Below are 15,539 nucleotides of genomic sequence, written 5' to 3' on the forward strand. Positions count from 1 at the left end.
TAGGTAGCTACGCTTAACCGTTGTAACTCCTACCTTTTGTCCAATGCTGGAAGGTAGTATCACTTGAACAATTCTCTTAACAGATTTTTAATATACTTTTTCGACACTTAATTCTAACAGCCTAGTTAGTATTTTAATGCACAAATAAAATGTTTTATTTTATTGTCACATATTTTGTTAACACAACTTGTGTTCATATTTACAAATTTAAAATAAAACAAATTAATAACAAATGAGATAAAATACGATTTCTTTAAACTATTAGTTAGGCACAGCCTTTTTTCTATTATATACAATTGCCGATGTACTCAATGGGTTATAGCCAGAATTGTCATTGATGTCGGTTATTTCAGAACCATTTTCACTGCTGTGATTTGAAGTCCGGTCCAACTTTATCTTTTTCTCAAGCGTTTTCTTGTTTCCAGTGTCGTCGTAGCCAGATTCTTTTCCGCTGCACCAAGGCAGCCGGCGCATCTCTTCGATGCTTATGCGTGTTTGCGCTGGCCTAAGAATTTTAACAATAACGTCCTTGCATTCTTCACTGATGCATCTATCGCTAGGAAATTTAGGACCAGCTGACACTTGCTATTCAAGTGCCGGTTAGTAACAAACCTTGTTAAGATGTACCATTTAGAATAATTACCTTTAGCAAAGTCGAAATGTTTTCTTCGTTTGAGAACGGTAGTCGACCTATCACCATAGTGTAAAGCACTATACCCACTGCCCAAATATCGGACAATTGCGGTATATACGGAATTGATTTCAAAATTTCAGGACTTGCATAAGCGTGACTACCACAAAAAGTTTTTGATAGAACGGGTTTCATTTTCCCGCCCGCTGAAATAGGTTGCATATTTCCACGAGCGAAACCAAAGTCAATCAGTTTAAGATCAAACTTTTCGTCGAATACGATATTTTCACACTTGATGTCTCTATGTACAACCCCCTTTCTGTGAATATATTCTACGGCATTTAAAAGTTGATTGAAAAACAATTTGGCTCGAACCTCGGGTAGCATTTTCTCCTTGCGAATGAGTTGTAGTAGAGATCCATTCTCGGCGCATTGCATTACAATATAAAACCTTTAAAAAAATGCCTTTAAGAAAAAGAAATCAATTAAACCTTGATGACCATGTGGTTCACAAACCTCATTGTAGTTTCAATGCACTCATAGAATCGGATTAAGTTCGCGTGTCTTAATCCTCGTACAAGTTCGATCTCTCGAGGTAAGAATTTGTTTAGCACATCTTTAGTAGCTTTTAGCTTCGACACGATCTTGATTGCCACGACTCGGTTGTGTGATTTGGAAAAAGCTTTCTGTGTGTAATAAATAATATATATCGAACAAATCATAATTAGAGAATTACTAAACGAATGAAACGAAAATTTACTGACCTTGACAATGGAAAATGCTCCCTTCCCAATAGTATCCTGAATATGGTAGCCATTACTTTCGAGAACTGATGGTCTTTGACGTTGAGGAATTTCCAAATTTGCTTCTGGTCGCGTTTCATGTTGTGCAGACTGTATTTCTTGGCGAGTGTTTTCTGTCGTGTTAGAGTCCATTCTTACTATATAAAACTTTACTGAAAATTTAGAACGCCGTCCACAAAACTTTAATAATTTATTTCACTAAACGTTTAGCATCCTTCTCCTAAAATCAATAAAAACCGTCGATTTAACGATTCATTTACGTCATTGCTGCCTACTGTGATTCGCGTTAACGAACGTAAGCTGCTGCCACCTCCAAAAGTTTACTGTAGGGGTGAAGCGGAATAGGAATTTCTTAAAGAGCGCAAGAGATCGAAACATTTTGGCAGATTTTCACCCACACGTACATAAACCTTTGCACGGTGCCTAACCTCAACTCTGGTTTGACGTTTTTGTGGGTTTTGTTTTGATTCCCTTTGTAACCTAATTTTATTGCTAGTGGGTTTATCACTTGTAATTCGTTCCACTTGTTTGCGGAAACCGGAAATGCCCGACTTTTCCGAAGCAGGAAAATGATAGCAGTTCTTTACAACATATATTTATGCAGTTTTTGCAGTTTTTTGCTTCTGGGTCTTGCGAATAAGTAATCAAAACAAACCCCACAACACTGTCAAACCTGGAACGAAAAAAACGCACTGACATCTGCGTGCAATGCTTTATACGGGCATTTCTATGAGTGTGCAAGAGATCGTTTAATGCCGTCAACGCGAATTAACGCCATTGGTGTGATGTTTATATCAGCCAGGGGTGTGAAATTGTCAAAATTTTGCGGACTACTGTGTTACCTGACTCACTGCGAAATGCGTTGTATTCGCGGGATCGTGTTGGTTCGAAAGGTTTCGAAAAATATCGCCCTTGCATCGAAAATATCGTTAATTTTGATCACAAAAAATAACGTACTTAAACGTTTTATTTCATGTGCCAGTAGCACGCAATAATTGTATTGTGAAACAGAATTGTTATTTATGCAACTTTTTACAAATTAAATGCAATAACAAAAGCACAACTTATAAAAAATCGTTTGTTATCGATATTAACTGCATATGCGTTATAAACGAATAAAACGTATGGTTACGTTTTATTTCAATAATACGCATATTCGCAGTGAGTCAGGTAAAACAGTAGTAAACATTAGAGTGACTATATACAGAGTGGCGACAATGTCAAAGTTGGAATGATAATTATCTGTCAGTGTCATTCCAATCGAGCAGACGACCAATCCAACGCGTATGCGGGAAAGAGAAAGAAAATAAGCATTGCTCTGTATATACTCACTCTAACTCACAGTTAGAGAGACGCGGAAACTAAAGCCAACGATTTGGCGTCAGTTTGGCGTCAGTGTGCAAAAACAGCCAGCACATTTCGCACATTTTTGCTCTCCTTCTTTGGCGTAAACGAAAGAAAGAGCACGGTAGTGTTGCAAGAGAAGAGCGCCAGATTTGATGTATGCAGAGTTGTCAAAAAGATTGTTCGCATATTACGAACACAATTTATAGCGTCCGCTATATAGCGCGTAAAAAGCTGGATTGATTCGTGTTGTTTATTCTATCGGGGTGCACGATTTTGCGTAAGATAAAAAGAGAGGGAAGCATATTTTTTATCACATGTACGTTCGTAAGGAGATTTCCTGCAAGTGTGAGCAGCGCTCAAAATCTCTTTTGGTGCCGGTAACGGCAATAAAACTTGCTTAGAACATCTAATCAGCTTTTCATAGTGTTTCAAGTAAATTTCAATTCAGCACTGAGAATGCCATTTTAAAGCTGCTATGCATTGACAATGCTGAATTATATCTGGCAGCATGTAACTTGCAAATATAGAGCAGCTTTCAAGCTTAATTCAGTGCTCAGCGGTTACTTCCCAAGTAACAAAGTGAGTTTTATTGTAGTTTTATGACAGTTTCAATGACCAATTTTGGTCTTAAATGCAATCATAAAAGGGTAAATAAAACTCAAATTGTTACTTGGGTTGGGTAATTGCAAAAAAAATTCTATGCCCTTGCGTGCGGCCTTCCGGCAGTTAACGGGAACGTACGTCATGGCGGTCGAAAACATGCGTGTAACCATGTTTTTGAGATCTTTCTTCGTTTTAATTATCAATTCCTTCCCGGTTTTCGCGAAAAAATTGTTGGAGTAGATTTTACGCTTCAGGTTTACCCTGAAATTCTCGATGGGACGTAGCTAGGGGACGTTGGGCGGCTTCGCCGACTTCAAAATTCAGTCGCTCTATCTCATCCAACGATCGCTTTGAGTAGTGGGCCGACGCCAGATCCGGCCAGAACACCGCGATTTCGCCCTGATGTTATTTCTTGATGAACGACGCAACTTCCGGCAGGCGCTTCTTACTATAAATTTCCCCGTTCACGGCCAGTCCGGAGCGAAAGAAGAGCGGCTTTGACATTCCCTTTTCGCTGATTGACAGCCACAGTAGCACCTTAATGGGGAACTTGGTGTGTCAAATGAACTTCATCTCAGAGCTCACTTCCTTCTTGGAGGAATCAAAATACAAAGTCGTTCATCACCACCGCCATGACGCGATTTGCCGAGAGAATGTTGACGAACTTATTCAGCCGCTGCCGCTGCGTCATTGCCTGCAGCTCCGAGACCAGTGGACGGGACTGCCGCTTCCTGACATGTATGTCCATGTTCGCCAGGAGCTTTTGAAGTAGGACTACTTCTTTGATTTCTATATTGGGGTGCACTTTAGAAAAACGGAAAGGGAACATGTAACGAAAAGTGGTTATGGTTTGCACGCTTATAACTCTGTCATCCGTCAACAGATTCTAGAGATATTGGTATCAATCGATTGGAAATTTTTCAAAACATGCATTACAACACAGTAGATTACATCATGTTTCCCTAACAGACGTATAATAATTGAGAAAATATGAGTCGAATATTTCATTATTTGCATTTTTTTCCTTCCCACATCAGTGCTTCCCTAGCACGGATGACAGAAATTTATACGAGACGAGCTATGGGTTAAACTTCTTTTCCTTACCTTCTTCAGTCACGGGCTTTCGTTGGAAACACATCGGCAAACAGCTAGCTTGCGACTCATAACATCATAAACATAAAAGTCTATCTTGATTACAGATTCTACCAGTAGCGTTTGTCCCATAAACAGTATTCCCACCATTAATCCACACACTAATAACCTATCTGATGGACGATAGTACACCATAACGACAATGGACACCACGAGTCAGAAATTTGAGAATTCGAGATTAACAAACGGACCTTTTCAGGTCCACTATTTAAATTACGGATTTCTCACATGTAAGAACACAATCCTTTACCTTTCGTAACTCGCGTCAACTCCGATTTATAGGCATGCTAAAACGTAACAGAATGCTCTCGAATACTAATGCCACTTGGTGAAAAACTTATGGAACTTTTTCCACCATTTGAAAGATCTTTGTCTGCGGATCAACCTTACTGAAAACAGTAGATTTATTTATTGCTAGATTCCCGAGATATACCGAGATAAAGTCAACGGTTCACAGGTGTTGTACAAAATACAACAGCGCAAATAAACCTTCCGTTACTGCGCAACAGGGGAATCTATCACATGAAATTCGTACAAAAATCACCGGCTTTGGCATTGGGGGACGAATTGCTCTACATTCGTAGTCCTACTTTAAGCCTGCACCCGTGCCACTAGGCATGGACCCTTGTACTTTTTTTTCACCGTTTGGCCGGTTGCACCGACCTCCCGGTTAAGCGCTACTGTGCTACCTGACTCACTGCGAATATGCGTTGTATTCGCGGGATCGTGTTGGTTCGAAAGGTTTCGAAAAATATCGCCCTTGTATCGAAAATATCGTTAATTTTGATCACTAAAAATAACGTACTTAAACGTTATATTTCATGTGCCAGTAGTACGCAATAATTGTATTGTGAAACTGAATTGTTATTTATGCAACTTTTTACAAATTAAATGCAATAACAAAAGCACAACTTATAAAAAATCGTTTGTTATCGATATTAACTGCATATGCGTTATAAACGAATAAAACGTATGGTTACGTTTTATTTCAATAATACGCATATTCGCAGTGAGTCAGGTAAAACAGTAGCAGGGATGTCTCTCGGTCTTCCTCTTCAGCATCCTTTGGAGCTTCTTGTCGCTCAGGGTCATCGGTCGTCCGGAGCCGCGCTTTCTTTCGATGCTCTGATTATTATTCAATAGTGCCAAGAAGTTTTAGATGCCGGAACGGGCGTATCCGGCGTCCAGAAAGCAGGGATGGTTCGATCACTTTGACTCAATTTTGATTCATTTGACACTACCGTCTCAGCGGAGCAAAATTTGACAAAGTAATGTATGAGACATTTGTAGAACTCGTTATTATTTATAATTTTGTTGAATAAAGTGTTGCTGTAACTTTTGTATTTACGGCGCTACAATGCTAGTACCTCTTTAGTAACTAAATGAACGTTCATTTAGTTACTAATGAGGTACTAGCATTGTAGCACCGTAACTATGATGTATATCAACACTTTATTAAGCAAAATTGTAGATCTAGTTATTATCTACAAACGTTTTCGCCATCACGGTAGTTTGAGTGATAGAGCTGTAGAATTTTTTTTGCAAGTAAGATAATATAATTACCTTCCATGGGAAATTTATCAAACTCAATTAGCAGTCCTAATTTTTTTTTCTATCACCATCCGAAAAAAGTCCATTTTTTAATACATACGTTACACTTACAAGTCATCGGCGTGCTTAAGATGCTGAGAGTTAAGTCGGTTGCTCCAATCGTCTACGAACGAAATGAAAATTAAGGGGCTAAGATGGCTGCCTTGCGACATACCAGATATACAGCACTCGTTCGCTAATTGCACGAATGAGGCGATGCGATTAGCGAATTTCGTTTTTTGATTGCACGATAGTTGCCAATATTTATTGTAAAACGTGATGCGTTATCACTGTAAAGAACTCTTCACATGCATTCACACGTACGCTAAATTTTGGGAAGAACATCTAAATTTTTACAAACGAACTAAAAGCTTAATGAATATGTGTTCAATTAGTCAAAGTTTAGTCAAATTTGCATGAATTTGTTTATAATGTATCTACGTAATGCAGAGATAGAGAGTTTGCATTCGGCAACGCTGCATTTTTGTTTATAGCAACCACCTGGAAAACCACGTGTAGTTTGACAGATAACTGTTTTTTAGTTGCACGATCGTGCAACTAGCGAACGTGCAATTAAAAGACGGTGCAGTTAGAGGACGTGCAATTAGCGCACGAGTGCTGTAGTTGGAATTTTTTTTCACTGAGCCGGTGTTCACTTATTAGGGGGAAGTCCTGTATGGCCGGACACTAGCGATTTCTCAAAAACAAGGAATGATAAAATTCGTCTCGATTCTGTATTCCGATCGGGCTCGTTCCGGACACGCTCCCACTGTACGATAAAGATGCGCTCTAAAAACAAGAGTCAACCGCGGCAGACGATTTTTACAAAGAATAGTGAATCTTTGAACAAATAAATAAACATGTTCGTACACATATGGTGGTCTTTAAATTGAGGTAATTAGTAGCTTTTCAACGCCTAAATATGGGGTGTGATTTGAACGATTGAAACAACAACACTTGTAACTAACCTTTTCAAATATTTTATTTCTAGTTTCAAAGTTATTACATTTTTCTAGTTGCCTTCCTCAAGTTCACCTTAGCTTATGTATAATGTTCTTTTTATTTTCTCACTTAATTCAAAAATGTATTTCACTGTACTACTAAATGTGGATTCTTCAAACATTCCTTTTTTGTTCTCTCTTTTTGGGAGCAAAAAGCACAATCACCCACCCACTTCACATTTTCGGAAATTACTTTCACATTCGCATCCTATTGTGGTAAGAATATGCTAATGATTCCTTTTGTGATCGTTCTGCTGGTAGATGTTTTTCAATAGATATTGTGTATAATTATTGTTGAAATCAATAACTTCTAAGTTGGTTTGTCGTATTTTTTTTTGCTTCATAATGAGTTTAATAATATTTTTGCATTTTCATATTGAACCGCTCAAAGATTTTCGAATGTTCACTTTGTTGCTCTCTGCTGTCACAGTTGAGAATTCATTTTTTAATCATGATTCGTTTCGTAGTGTTGCAAAATAACATTTTCTATTTTTTAGGCAACATAAGCTTGTGCGAAAAAAACAGAAGCTGGTATTGGAAGGTTTTTATGTATCTGTTTTCAAGTGTGGTTACAAACGCGTTTAATTTTATCGACCATTGATAAGTGATAAAGTTGATGGGAAAATACTACACTAGAAAAAGAAATGCGCTGTTGTTGCAAGGTAATAAAAACCCTTTTGTTTCACTTAAGCACCGGAACATTGGTCAGCGGGCTTTAAACAAAATCATTTGATTGGATCACGTAATAAGTTCAGGTTGGTGAAATGAAATCAATTTTCTGGGGAGAAAAAAACCGCCAAAACATTTCTAGTGTAGTAAGTATCACAGAATGGAGGAAGATTTCATTGTTTGCTGCTTCGTTTGTGGGTGAAAACGTGGTGAAGCGTTTACTTGGGCAACTTTCTCTGAACGCGATTGAACACTGAAAACACATTTTGTTTTGCTTTTGTCTCGCAAAACTTTGCAAACGTATGCTCGCAAAAAGGCTACTGATATTTTGTTTCTTTTTTTGTCGTTTGAAAAAATCTACTGATTATATTTTTGCATTTTTTTTCACTCATTTACTCAGATATACTGTGTATAGTTTGTTTCTTGTTTATTTTTAGAATGTATCAGAAAGATTTGTATAGTATTCGTATTTTGTATTAGATAAAGAAGAAAATGCGTTTTGGCATTGCATTATGCCTAGCGAAAGGATGGCCACCATGGTTTGAAGATGATGACTTTTCCTTCCTTTTATTACGTATATTTTTACTTTCTTGCTGTGAGAAAAGCGATTTCTGCCTTGAAATCGACAAAGGATTTTTATAAAATCCTCCATTTCAGTAATTCTCCATTATTCAGCACAATATAGTTTGGTCGGTGGCCATCACAGATCATGTTCGGGAGCGAAGCGTAAAATCAAGGGGCTTTTTTTTAATCTATACATTTTACAAGCAAATTATAGGATAACATAATTGTTGGTCTCGCAACCGTTGGCCACATCGAGTAGGCTTCAATGTGTCCGCTTTTTACATATTTATGCGAATGGATCAACCACTCTTGCACGTTTTGACAATGTCAACTTGTACCGGATTGTCATCAATATACAGTAGGTATATATTAATCGAACTGCACCGAATAAAATTGTGCCTCACGATGAATCATTCGGTTTTCTAGTAATTTAGAATGCTCTTTTTAAATTTAAATTTTTCCGCTTCCTTCTTACGCTGCTTCTACGATTGGCTGATGTTTCTATTGAGCGAATCGTCAATTTATTTATACAAACAAAACCTAATGAAGTTCATATATTAAGAAGCTCGAAACGTTGACCGTATTTTTATTATATAAATAACGAGTGTTTTCTATAGCGAAACTTTCAAACCTATTGGGTAGTATGCTGCTGGGCATCCGACTTGAACACTGTCACGTCGGTTCGTTAAAATTCTCAATGTAAAGTTTTAAATAAGTTTTTTCTCACGAAATTAAAATATGCAAACTGCGGTAAATCATTCGGTTAACTGTGGGAAGCACTTTTGGCGTTACCAATTTAGATACATCTATTGGGGACTATTATTTATAAATGAACGCCAAATTAGATTAAATTAGATGAAATAGAGGATTATATCTTTTAGCAAGATGTCAGATTTTACGGGAAAACCCGAAAGATTTGATGTCTTTATCGCATGCTATTCCGGTAAATATGGCAGCAGCTTTTGAAAGTTGTTAAAACATGCAATATTTTTATGTGTACCAAAGTAAACTTGTAAAGTTTAAAGCTTCGCGTTTAAAGCTAGAATTTCGCGTCAACTAGGAGGCGCCATCGCTGGATGAAAGTGTAGCAACCATCAAGAGTATGAAATCCAATAGAGCGCCAGGGATAGACTGTATTTCAGCCGAAATGCTCAAAGCTGACCCATCTTTGACAGCCCAGTTGATGCATCAGCTTTTCAGCAATATATGGGAAACCGCAACTTTTCCGGTGAACTGGATGCAGGGCATATTGGTCAAGGTCCCTAAGAAAGGAGACCTAACTGAATGCGGTAACTGGCGTGGCATCACGTTGCCCTGTATTACTCTCAAAGTACTCTGTAAGGTAATCCTCAACCGGATCCAGGAGAAGATCGACGCTACTCTCCGGCGGCAGCAAGCTGGATTCCGTGCTCGCCGATCATGTATAGACCATATCACAACGCTCCGGATTATATTGGAGCATATCAACGAATTCCAAGATTCCCTTCTGCTGGTGTTCGTTGACTTCGAAAAGGCGTTCGACCGACTCAACCACGAAAACATCTGGGTCGCACTTAGGCGAAAAGGAGTTCCAGATAAGCTAGCCCATCTCATCGAGGCTCAGTGAAGCGTTCTTGTGCAAGGTTTTGCATGACGGCGTCTTGTGCGACCCCATAAGGGTTACTACTGAGACAGGGCTGCATTTTATCTCCGCTTCTCTTCCTTATGGATGAGATATTAGTTGGAGCAATTGACAGTATACCAAATCGAAGATTGCCTTGGAATCCTCTAACGATGGAGCAGCTAACTGACCTTGACCAAGCCAACGACATTGTTTTGCTCGCACAACGCCGAAGCGATATGCAGAGCAAGTTAGATGACCTCTACGGGAGCTCCCAGACAGCAGGTCTCACAGTCAACGTAGCAAAAACTAAGTCGGTGGTAGTGAACACTGACAATGCCACCAACTTCACAGTAGCGGGACAACAAGTTGAGCAGGTAGCCTTTAAATATCTTAGTAGCCAGACAACACCCGATGGTGGTACCAAGACTGATATAGCCGCACGGATCAGGAAGGCCAGAGGTGCCTTTGCAGGTCTACGAAATATTTGGCGCTCAAACCAGATCACTCTACGTACGAAAACCCGAATCTTTAATTCAAATGTCAAATCCGTATTGCTGTATGCCTGCGAAACGTGGTGCGTCTCAGCGAAGACAACGCAAAAACTGCAGGTATTCATTAACCGGTGCCCGCGATATATCCTTCGTGCCTGGTGGCCTGATAACTGGATATCCAATGAGGAACTCCTTCGTCGGTATCATCAACGGCCGATAGCCACAGAAATTCGTGAACGTAGGTGGAAGTGGATCGGACACACCTTGAGGAAAGGAGCGAACGAGGTCTGCAGAGAAGCACTCGACTGGAATCCACAAGGACAGCGTAGAAGAGGCAGTCCCAGAGGCTCATGGCGACACAGCTTAACCAACGACATCCGGGCTGTAGGCGAGGACCTGGATTCGACGACGGGAAAGTGGATAAGGATTGGAAGTGCCCTACGCGTGTCTCACAATCCACTGCTGAGAAAGACGGCACTAATCAATCCAGTCTCCGAGCTACGGAATCACCGGGTGTAGCAGTGAGTGGTAACGACTCGATCACACCGCGTGCTCAACTTAATACTTAACCTCAAACTGCTTGAGGAACAAAAGACGCACTTAATGAAGGAAATCGAGCTGGAGCATAGAAACCAGCTTCAACGAAAAATGCTGCTGTTGGAAAAGGAAGCATGGAAGGCGCGTTTCGATATCCTGAACGCCACCGGTGGAGAAACAGAAAGTGCTGGGTGTCTCAATGACTGGTCTAAGCGGTTGAACCAGGTTGTGCCCAGCCTCATTCAGCAATCTTCTGCTTCGACCGGTGCAGTAGCGGCTCCATCTACCAGTTCTGAAATGAGACAGGTCATTCCCGTCGCGAGACTAGCACAGCTCGTTCCGATGGGGCATACCTTGCCGTCTTCAACAGTTGCGCTGCCAACAGTGGTGGAAAGTGCGCCTACATTGCAACCAATAGATAACGCACGTTTTCTCAATCATCGATTGGAGCAACCATCGCCAAGCGCCTACGCAATTGGGTACGGTTCGAGCTTCTTGCACGAGTTTCTTCCTGGAGGAGAAGCATACCACCTGGGTTCGTCAACGCCGACTACTGCGACTCGTGTTGTACCAGCGTATTGTACCAGTTCCACGCAGTGCCTACCACCTTCTATCAGTTGGGTAGGTCAACCTGGTAGCAATCAGTTACCACATCAGCTTAGACCACAAGTAAATGTTAATACACACACTACACATGCACACTCTTTCCTTCCTACGAGCTACTATCAAACTTCTCAAGTGCCTTTTGATATTCACACGACGCCTGTCGTTAACAGTGCGGATATTTCGCCTACGCCACGCCAGTTTGCAGCGAGGCAGGTTATGCCTAAAGAGCTTCTATCGTTTAGCGGCCATCCGAAGGAATGGCCAATGTTTTTAGGTCATTTAATACATCCACTGAAGCATGCGGATACAGTCTCGTAGAGAATCTCGGTCGTCTCCAGCGGTGCCTGAGAGGTACGGCGCTGGAAGCAGTGCGTAGCCGGCTTTTGCTACCCGCTTCAGTGCCGAACGTGATGCAAACGCTGCAGTTGTTGTATGGTCGTCCAGAGCAAATCATATATGCTCTGTTCCAGAAGGTGAGAGATGTAGCGCCGCCCAAGGTAGAAAACTTGTGTACGATCGTGACCTTCGGGATGGCAGTGCAGGATTTCTGCGACCATCTAGAAGCCGCAGGACAGCTCGCACACCTGTCCAACCCAGTGTTATTGCAGGAATTAGTAGATAAATTGCCTGTCAATTAAAAGTTGGTTTGGGTGGTGCTTAAGCGTCAGTTTATGGTAGCTGATCTGCGCGTATTCGTATCAGTTGTAGAGACGCCGCGTGTTGAGCCCGTTAGAACTGTTTCTCCAGTTGTATGTTTTGTTTGCGGGGAAACGGAGCATAGGGTAAAGGAGTGTAATATTTTCAAAAATACGCATCGTGATGATCGTTGGAAAGCAGTTCATAGCGAAGCATCGACATGCTTCATCCGTTACGCTTTTGGAAAAAGATATTGCTGATGCGCTGCAGCTGCAAGGAATTAGAAAGCGCCTCTGCCTGGGATGGACAGGCAACATCGCCAGAGAAGAAAACAATTCCCGTCTAGTGAAAGTACTGGTTTCGAGAATCGATGGAGGTGAACGATATACGTTGGAAGATGTCCGGACGATTGATTCGCTGGCGCAGCCAGCACAATCGATGCACTACGAAGAGTTTGCCCATCGCTATAGCCACTTAAGAAAGCTGCCGGTGCGTGATTTCGTATACAAAACTCCTAAAATTCTTATTGGTGTCAAGAACGTCAATCTCACCACTACCCAACGTACAAGAGAGGGACGTGTGGGAGAACCAGTAGCAGCGAAAACTCGCCTGGGATGGGTGATTTACGGGCCCGTTCCAAATGGCTCAAGCTTCTACAGCTGTAATCTGCATGTGGTCATTAAGGCTGAATATGCACCTTGTTACCTAGTAAAGTAATCCGAATTCTCCTCGGAAGTAGTCCTGCCACGAAAGGCATAGAAGGGACACAAACCGCGGCTAAATCGGCCGAGTGGACTCTACAAATTGCCTCCGTTTATGGACAAGTATGAGATAATGCGAATAGAAACACGAATTGCTGAGGCAATATTCATCCCATGTGAAGTTAAATTCCCCATTATACTCCCAAGAAGACACCGTGTGACCGAGCCAGTTGTCGATTGGTACCATCGGCGTTATCAGCATTTAAATAATGAAACTGAGGCGAAGGAGGTTCGCCAACGGTTTTACGTTCCTTGTCTCCAAACGACTGTGCGGAATTTGTCACGAGTCTATGTGCACTGTAGGGTGTTGAAAGTCAGACTAAAATATCCACGAAAGATGCCGCTTCCAGAAGTAAGACTTAGGTCTTTCATTCGTCCGTTCAATTTCATTGGCTCGGATTATTTCGGACCGATAATGGGCAAGCCTCGGTCGATTACTGAGCATCCCGAATCCTTAAGGAACAACTGGAGATTAATAAATAATTTGGTCAACCAGTTCTGGTGTCGACGGATCCGTGAAAATCTGCCGACAATCTCAAATGGTACAAAGAGGCGAGGGGTCCAAAGGTAGGATTTTCTCAGTCACGATCATCGTGACTGAGATTCTGGAATAAGGACGTCTAACGAAGAGCTAGAAGAGGGTAATGCAGTACCGCTGGATGAGCTTAACTTACATTACGGGTCGGGGGATGTTGGGGCCGAACGGCACCACTGCTAAGCGATCGTACGCAACTGACGTCTTCGTTCATTCACACTCTTCGACAGGCCGAATGCCTACAGTTGACAGCTGTCTATCATGCTAGTTTCCGCACAAGGAATATCATTCTCTTTTTCTCTACAACTTTTGCCTCATACAGACGTGTTGTCGCTAATATTATAATTAAAATTACCTTACCTCTGGTTTAACTGTTTTCCTAGACTGAAACCTAGAATTGACAAACTCGAGCCACCCCTGGATATGAAATATTAAATATCCTCAAATACGCTAGACCCAGCTGCATCTCTGTGTGGATTTCAGGCTACGTCGCTATCCCTAGGAGCAACTAGGCAGAATTATTCGCTGCTCTCGGCAGCAAGGCTCCTTATATATTTACAAGGTTGCCAGTAACGATATTAGTAAGACTATTGCTCAGAAAGTATGAAACAGACGGTCGGCTCATGAAGGACATCAATAAAAGAAAGCTTTCGTAAATTTTTCGAGTACTAAGATGAAATCCACTGCCAACAACATCTGATTTTCATCCTTGAGAAGATTCGTGTAAATCTGACTAAGGAGTGTGTGAGTCAAAGGAGATGATCAACAAAATGCTGGCAATATTTCTGAGATGCATTCCCAAGATACAAGTCTAAATTTACAAGTTTACTTCGGTACAGTCTTCATTTCTCTACTTCCCTAAACCGATAACAACCCAAGAAAATAAATATTAAGATCTTAGCAAGAAATCATAAAAGCAACCTATAGTTAGGGTGCGTTTGTTGTTCAAAATGTTCAATTTTAAGACTAAATATTACTGAAAAGAATCCGTAAAACAGTTCTATTTCGAACGAATATCCATCATTTGCCGTATTCCATGTGCTAACTGACTAACGAAAAAGAAACTGATCAGTGTTACAATTCTTCAGTCACTTTGGTGGGTCAAACCAAAAAAGAAAGAAGCTGCAATCCGTCTAGCTTTCTGTCTGCACACTTACTCATGATGTAAGCAGCACACAAGACCAAACTAAAAGCTCGATTTCCCATTAAACCATCCCACCCGTGGGTTTGTATGTTAGCTTAGCAAATTACCTATGTATATGAATATAATCAAAGATTTGCTTTAGTAGAGTACAGCTCGAAACATTGTGTCTTTTCCCATACGCTCCAGCTCCAGCAGTGTGCGACAGTCGGACCTTCCTATTTAGTATTAAGGTTCCTCATTTCTCATTGTTTGCTGAACCAATGAATGTTAATTTTACTCTTATCGTTAGTACATAATCATCGAATAAATATCTGTGTTTGTTTTGTTTTTTTTCTTCTTCTTTTTGTTACGTCTGAACTTGAATCATCATAATAAATACTAACAACTTTCTAATCTCTCTATATTACAGCAGCAAAACTCAAACAATGTTCGCCAGGAAAGTAATTCAGCAAATCATATTTACACTAAAACTGGTACAAACAATACGGTAGGTAGATAATTCGGTAGTTTGCACGATATTTTGGCATTACAATCGTCACTAAATCCGCGCCGCTATAATACATAGTGTTTCGAGTTCGCCTATAATGATTAATTTTTTTCTGTTTTCTACTTCTTCGCAGCAAACACTTTTTTGTTGAGTCACTCAACTTATACAAAAAGAAAAATCAACAAAAAACTATTAGCTTTTTACAATTGATTCTATGTCTCAGCTTTGCATATATTTGTACTTTATACAATTAGTTACAGTTCACTTTTTTCGTTTCTTTTTTCTCTTCTAACTTGGGCGTAAATTTACGGTGATAACAATGCAACTCGAATCCACCTGTAGGTTTTTGATCAGTTACATGCAAATGTTTGTTTGTTTG

At 40.5% G+C, this 15,539-nt stretch overlaps 1 protein-coding gene across 1 annotated transcript; it reads right to left on the reverse strand.

Annotated features, from left to right (window-relative positions):
- Positions 1 to 261: 261 nt before the first annotated feature.
- LOC128740229 (testis-specific serine/threonine-protein kinase 3-like) lies at positions 262 to 1,566 on the reverse strand. The gene is made up of 4 exons (XM_053835762.1): positions 1,396 to 1,566; positions 1,148 to 1,317; positions 644 to 1,082; positions 262 to 585 (listed from the first exon to the last, which is right to left on the reverse strand). Exons 1-4 carry the CDS (start codon positions 1,564 to 1,566, stop codon positions 262 to 264), a joined length of 1,104 nt encoding a protein of 367 aa, XP_053691737.1.
- Positions 1,567 to 15,539: the final 13,973 nt, after the last annotated feature.

This window comes from Sabethes cyaneus, chromosome 3 (assembly GCF_943734655.1).
Source record: "Sabethes cyaneus chromosome 3, idSabCyanKW18_F2, whole genome shotgun sequence".
NCBI lineage: Eukaryota > Metazoa > Arthropoda > Insecta > Diptera > Culicidae > Sabethes > Sabethes cyaneus.

Excerpts from the sequence above, each read along its gene's own strand:
- LOC128740229 (XM_053835762.1), bottom strand. The coding sequence starts at position 1,566 with ATGGACTCTAACACGACAGAAAACACTCGCCAAGAAATACAGTCTGCA. Across the intron at positions 1,318-1,395 it reads GAGCATTTTCCATTGTCAAG|AAAGCTTTTTCCAAATCACA; the intron begins GTCAGTAAATTT and ends TATTACACACAG. Across the intron at positions 1,083-1,147 it reads TGCATTGAAACTACAATGAG|GTTTTATATTGTAATGCAAT; the intron begins GTTTGTGAACCA and ends ATTTTTTTAAAG.